This window comes from Dromiciops gliroides, chromosome 2 (genome assembly GCF_019393635.1).
Source record: "Dromiciops gliroides isolate mDroGli1 chromosome 2, mDroGli1.pri, whole genome shotgun sequence".
Taxonomy (NCBI): Eukaryota; Metazoa; Chordata; class Mammalia; order Microbiotheria; family Microbiotheriidae; genus Dromiciops; species Dromiciops gliroides.
The window spans coordinates 482,185,727-482,192,726 of NC_057862.1; the positions used below are offsets into that span (position 1 = coordinate 482,185,727).

General features: G+C 39.9%; 1 protein-coding gene across 1 annotated transcript; it reads left to right on the forward strand.

The window, feature by feature from the left end:
• Nucleotides 1-302: 302 nt before the first annotated feature.
• LOC122741749 (vacuolar protein sorting-associated protein 26A-like) lies at nt 303-1,375 on the forward strand. The gene has a single exon (XM_043985486.1). The coding sequence runs from the start codon at nt 365-367 to the stop codon at nt 1,346-1,348; it is 984 nt and encodes a 327-aa protein (XP_043841421.1). The 5' UTR covers nt 303-364; the 3' UTR covers nt 1,349-1,375.
• The last annotated feature ends 5,625 nt before the right edge of the window (nt 1,376-7,000 follow it).

Below are 7,000 nucleotides of genomic sequence, written 5' to 3' on the forward strand. Positions count from 1 at the left end.
CTTGTTTCACTATTATGTATTAAAATATGCCATTAAGAAGTTGTTTTTTTAAAAGGTTGACTTTATTACTCCTTAAAGCTTAGAAATATATCCACAAAACTAGAACACAAATTTTTGGGAAAATAGGAGAAATAGAGCCTAGATTATTGTCCTTTTATCTATAGTAAAATCTAGTACCACTTTGGTTCCCACTGCAATGTTCCTTTCTTAATTGTATAATCTTCCTGGTGTGAGTGGGGTTTAATTTTCTGTTTCAAAATTAGATTCTGTTTCATCTTTTAAATTATAATAGCCTGGGGCGGAGGGAGCCGGGGCTTGGGGTTTCCGTGCGGGGTGCGCGTGCAGAGCGGCGGCGGGGCTGACCATGAGTTTTCTTGGAGGTTTTTTTGGTTCCATCTGTGAGATTGATGTTGTCCTTAATGATGGGGAGTCACGGAAGATGGCGGAAATGAAAACTGATGATGGCAAAGTAGAAAAACATTATCTCTTCTATGATGGTGAATCCGTTTCAGGAAAGGTAAACCTAGCCTTTAAGCAACCTGGAAAGAGGCTAGAACACCAAGGAATTCGAATTGAATTTGTCGGCCAAATTGAACTCTTCAATGACAAGAGTAATACCCATGAATTTGTAAACCTAATGAAAGAATTGGCCTTACCTGGAGAACTGACACAAAGCAGAAGTTATGACTTTGAATTTATGCAGGTTGAAAAGCCCTATGAATCCTACATTGGTGCCAATGTCCGATTGAGGTATTTTCTTAAAGTGACCATAGTAAGACGACTGTCAGACTTGGTAAAAGAGTATGATCTCATTGTTCACCAGCTAGCCACCTACCCAGATGTTAACAACTCCATCAAGATGGAAGTGGGCATCGAAGACTGTCTACACATAGAGTTTGAATACAATAAATCCAAGTATCATTTAAAGGATGTGATTGTTGGAAAAATTTATTTCTTATTAGTAAGAATAAAAATTCAGCATATGGAATTACAGCTGATAAAGAAAGAGATCACGGGAATTGGACCCAGCACCACGACAGAAACAGAGACCATCGCCAAGTATGAAATCATGGATGGGGCACCAGTCAAAGGCGAATCAATCCCCATAAGACTCTTTCTGGCGGGATATGACCCAACTCCGACAATGAGAGATGTGAACAAGAAATTCTCAGTACGATATTTTTTGAACCTAGTCCTCGTGGATGAGGAAGACAGACGGTACTTCAAACAGCAGGAGATCATCTTATGGAGAAAAGCCCCTGAAAAGCTAAGGAAGCCGAGGACAAACTTTCACCAGCGCTTCGAGCCTCCGGAGCCGCAGGCATCTGCCGAGCAGCCAGAAATGTGAAGGGAAGAAGAGCAGGGAGCGGGGAAGGGGAGGCTGGGGGCTCCAGTGGTCGAAGCCTGCACAGGACAAGGCCTACGGCCTCGCCTGGCCCCTCTCCGACCACGCTCACCTGTTTTGCGGCACTACTAACTGGTCTCCAAGGTGTACAGCCAGTTAAAAACAAAGTGCTTTCTCTGAAACACTGGAACTTTCTCAAGCTGCCGTCTCTCTCTCCTATCTCTTTTTTTTTTTTTAAACTTCATACTTTGAGTTGATCATATGCACTCAGATATGCATAAGCTTAAAAATTAAAAATCTCCATGTGTGTAGGCTTGACATTTTGTAATTTTGTTTTCTTTCTCGAGGATATAGATTATGACTCTTCCTGCCCCATCTCCATGTCATTGATTTCCCTCTCATTCTCTGCAGAACACGAGGCTTGGGTATTCAAGTGATAAGAGAGACTCTGGGTGGCTGTGAGGCTGTGGGGGCCACCCTGCTTGGCAGCCATCCTCTAGGCATAATGTTCCCTGAGCATTTCTGTTCAGTCTTGTGGATGTTAGAGGGATTCAGGCACTGCTTTTGTCCTGAGTCTTCCAGTCCCGTGGCATGTTTCTACACTGGGAACTTCTTCCGACCTTTCACACGAGAGATCTGTAGCCGGATGGAGTGACTGCCACTTACTTCCAGGATTTCTTTTTTGCTGTTAGTCCGTTTAACTCTTGCATCAGCGCCACAGTAGTTTTTCTGCAGTGTGTTCTTTGTGTTTTAAAAATTCTAATTTCACATAACATTTTCCCCCCACAGATAGTTTGAAGTTTTAGGGAAAATTTGGCTGTGTGTGCAGAAAAGGCTAATTCTTATTCACCTCTTGATTGTTGGGTTGGGTGGACATCTCCAGTCTGTATCTGGTTAAGCATACTTATGTTAAGTGGCAGCTCTGGCCAGCCAAAACTCAGAATTTACAAGCAACTAACCTCTAGGAAACACATATACTGTCCTTGTCTTAATTTTGTTTAACGTTGAGTTTAAGTCCTCCTTGGTTCAGACGCTGGAAGGTTGCGCAGCTGTGACCTGGGTTCGGTTTCAGATGTGTCCATGCATGTCTATGTGGCAGAAGCGCTGGTTTTGTCTGAGCCACAGAAGCCACCTGTACTTACGGCTCACGAACCAACTGAGACTTTTGACCAATGTCCGTGCGAGCCTGGTCGGTGGACCGCACTCATTCCCCGGTCCTGCTGTCTGACAACTGCTTTCCTCCGGTGGCATGCGGACCACCACCTCTTACTGCAGAAGATGCTCTCTGGGTTCCTGTGCTTTGGGAACACCTCTTTTCAGTGTGGATGTCTGGGGGTAAAAACAGATGGATTTTTTTTTTCCTCATGTAAGTGCCTGTTCAGAAATTTAAAACAAAAATTTAAATGCCAAATATTTTCATGGTCACTTGCATGTAGTAATCTAGAAACTGAAAAGATTTTGAAAACTGATTGTATTTAACCAGCCTCAAATTGTGCAACCATGTATAATAAAGAATTTGAAACCAATATTGAGCTGCTATTTGAATGATTAAAAATAGCTGTATTCTCAAAAAAAAAATTATAATAGCCTAACTTCTTAAAGTTCCTTCAACTGCACTTGAGAAATGTGCTTTATAAACTTAGCCATGACTTTAATATGTTAGCTATACATGGGTCTTGTTATAAATGACAATAATATTTATCTTAAGGCCATGCCTACATGATAGGCAATCACCAGGTGAAAATATAAACTTTTGTTAACGGGATAAATTAGGTAAAATGACCATATCTAACAGATTTTTGTTTCCGTTTTCATCTAGAACTTTTGGCAGCAAGTGGACTCAGTCTCACTGTTAATTGGCTCAATGTATATTATCAAAGAAGAGATTTGGTACAATTGGAATAGATTCCTTTGTTTGTTTCATGGTAGTCACTGTAGTGTCCTACCTTCTCTGACTTTGAAGGTGTCTTTTCCACCTCTTGTGAACAGGTATAGCTCAAATTATCCTAAAGAGCAAACTCTCCTAAAACTTCATTAATTCCTATAATCTTTATACTAACCTCTCCTAACAGTAAATTAAATCTCCCTCCCTTCTTTCTTCCTTGGTTCTTCCTGCCTCCCTGCCTGCCTATTCAATATGAATTAAATTTAAGACATGAGTTCAGTGCTAGAAGAATTAAAATATGTGTAAGAAATGTATCCAATTCCTAAAAAGCTTTCATTATAATGAAGTGATCAAAGTATGTGAATATAAAGCAGGATGCAATAATTATCATGATGCTATAGCAATTTGATTTAGGGCTAACCTTTTATGTCATCATAGGTGATCAGTCTACCTCAGAAATATGATACCAGTTAAGCCTCAGTCTGAAGGACCATTAGTATATGAGAATGATTTAGAGAATCCCTTAAAATTTCCAGAAATTATTAATTTTTAGTTGTTTTATGTATAAGTGTAGGGGCCAAAATTTAATATATGGAGCATTAATTAGGTGACTAGCCATAATATTGGGGTCCTGGAAATAATGAGGGACCTCTATATTCAAAGCTCCCTCCTCTCCAAACTGCCATTTTAGAGATTTCTCCCAGGCCAATAAGAAAGGAGCCTTACAGCTTCTTTTCCACAAAAGGATCAGATTTTATTACTTGAGAATTAATTAAACAACAAAGATGAAATTTTTAAAAGTTAAAGATAAGGAAACAAGAAAAAGAAATACAGATAAATTCTCTTAACTCACCACACCTGGAAAGTCTGCTAGCTTTCTCCCATCACCAAGAAGACTGAGGAGCCAGCAGGTAAGCGCGAGAGCATTCTGGAAGAGCCTCTCATCCCCTGAGAGAGCGTTTAATCTCCTTCCCCCCAAAAGGGGAGGTTCTTCAAAACTGCATATGGAGAGTTCTCTTTCTGACCTCAGTAACATACGTAACTTCAGTGTGGGCCAGGTGTGGCCCCTCCCAAATGAGTAAGCTAAAACTTCAATATATATATATGTTTTACCACAAATAATGTTCAAACTACAGAACCTGCAAAGAGACAGAGAGACACAGTCTTCCTACCAGAGATAATTTAGAAGACTTTAAGAAAGGTCGGTCTCACTCAGGCAAAAGGGAAGCTCAGTGCATCACAGCTCAGCATGTGGAAGGGGGACAGGGCAAGTCAGCAGGAAGCTGTGGACCACAGCCAAGCAACTGAGGCTCCTGGATACTGGCACAACAAGCTGGTGGTGCAGCAGAACAGTGGCGAAACCCACCTGCACCAGCCAAGAGGGCAGGTTGCCAGCTGCAGGGCCACTCACAGGAAAGGTGCAACCAGGCCTACTGATCCCAGCGCACTCTGACAGGAAGCCCAGGGTGGTGAGAAATCCACAAGCCATAGAGGCCTCAGTGTAGAAAGCCAGTGACACAGCCCCTATACCCCACCACAAGAAGCTTGAAACAAGGAACCTGGTGCCCCCAGCAGAGAACTCAATTTAAAAAAAACATAAGCTGCAGTATGAGTAAGAAAAAAAAAAGAGCTCTTACCATTGAGAGCTTCTGTATCAACAGGGAAGAGGCAAACACAAAATCAGATGAGGACAATAACCCCAAATTGCATACATGTGAAGCCTTAAGAGGGAAGATGAATTGGTCTCAAGAACAAAAAGCCTTCTTGGAAGAGCTCAAAAAGGATTTTAAAAATCAATTGAGAGAAATGAAAGCAACACAACAAAATTATGAAAAAAGAATCAGTAGCTTGGAAAAGGAAGCAAAAAGGTTGACTAAAGAAAACAATTCCTTAAAACATTCATTTGGCCAAATGGAAAAAAGTGCATAATCTCACTGAAGAAAATAATGTCTTAAATATTAAAATTGGACAGTTGGAAGATAAGGAATCCATGAGACAACAGGAATTGTGTCAAGCAGAATCAAAAGAATGAAAAAATAGAAGAAAATGTGAAGTAATTCATTGGAAAGACAAGTGACCTGGAAAAGAGATCTGGGAGAGATAATTTGAGAATCATTGGACTGTCTAAAAGCCATGATCAGAAAAAGAGTCTAGACACCACATTCCAGGAAATTATTAAGGACAACTATCCTAATATTATAGAATCAGAGGATAAAATCTTCATTGAAAGAATCCACTGATCACCTCCTGAAAGAGATCCCAAAAGGAAAACTCCAAGGAATATAGTAGCCAAATTCCAGAATGATCAGGTGAAAGAGAAAATACTGCAATCCACCAGAAAGAAGCAATTGAAATATCATGGAGCCACAGTCAGGATTGCTCAGGACTTGGCAACTTCAACATTAAAGGGTTGCAAGGCTTGGAATATGATATTCCGGAAGGCAAAGGAGCTTGGATTGCAGTCAAGAATCTATTATCCAGCAAAAATTTGCATTCTCTTTCAGGGGAAAAGATGGGCATTCAATGACATTGGGGACATTCAAGGTTTCCTGAAGAAAAGAGCAGATCTGAACAGAAAATTTGATTTTAACATACAAGATTCAAGAGAAGCCTAAAAAGGTAAATGGGGGGAAAAAGTTACTCAATAAGGTTAAACTGTTTACATTCCTGCACAGGAAGATAATACTTATAACTCTTGATAACTGTATATATATATATATGTTTGGGCAGACAGAAGGATTATATGCAGAGGGTATAAATATAAACTGTATTTGATGTGATGATATAAAGAAAAAATTAACGGGTGAAAAAGGTAGTTTGTGGGGAGAGGAGGAAAGGGGAGGTCAAATGAGATGAATTATATCATATGAAGAGGTGAAAAAACCTATTACAATAGAGGGAAAGAAGGGAGGGGCAAACATTGTTTCAACCCTACTCTCACTAGATTTGATTCAAAGAGGGAATAATATATTCATTTGGATAAGGAAACTTAGCTTATCCTTTAGGGAAGTAAAAGGGTCTGGGGATGGGGGGTGACTGATAGAAGGGAGGGCAAAAGTAAGGGAGAAAAGGGTAAAGAAAAGGGAGGGGGTGATAAAAAGGGAGGGCAGATTGGGGGGAGGCAGGGGTAAGAAGCAAAATGTTGGTGAGGAGGAATAAGGAGAAAGAAGGGGGAAAAGTACAAAGAGGTTAAATAAAATGGAGGGGAATAGACAGTTAGTAATAATACCTGTGAATGTGAATGTGATGAAATCTGCCATAAAATGGAAGCAGATTGCAGAGTGGATTAAAAGCCAGAATCCTACAGTATGCTGTTTACAGGAAAGACATTTGAAGCAGAGAGATATACACACAGTAAAGGTAAAAGGCGGGAGCATACTATATTATGCTTCAGCTATAGTAAAAAAAAAGCAGGGGTAGCAATCATCTCAGACAAAGCAAAGGCAAAAATAGATCTAATTAAAAGAGATAAGGAAAGAAGCTACATCTTGCTAAAAGGTACGATAAATAATGAAGTAATATCAATATTAAACATGTATGCACAAAGTGTTATAGCATCCAAATTTGTAGAGGAAAAGTTAAATGAGTTAGAAGTGGAAATAGACAGTAATACTGTACTAGTGGGGGACCTTAATATTCCCCTCTCAGAATTAGATAAATCTGGCCACAAAATAAATAAGAAAGAAGTGAAAGAGGTGAATAGAATACTACAAAAGTTAGACATGATAAATGTCTGGAGAAAACTGAATGGGGATAGAAAGGAATATTCC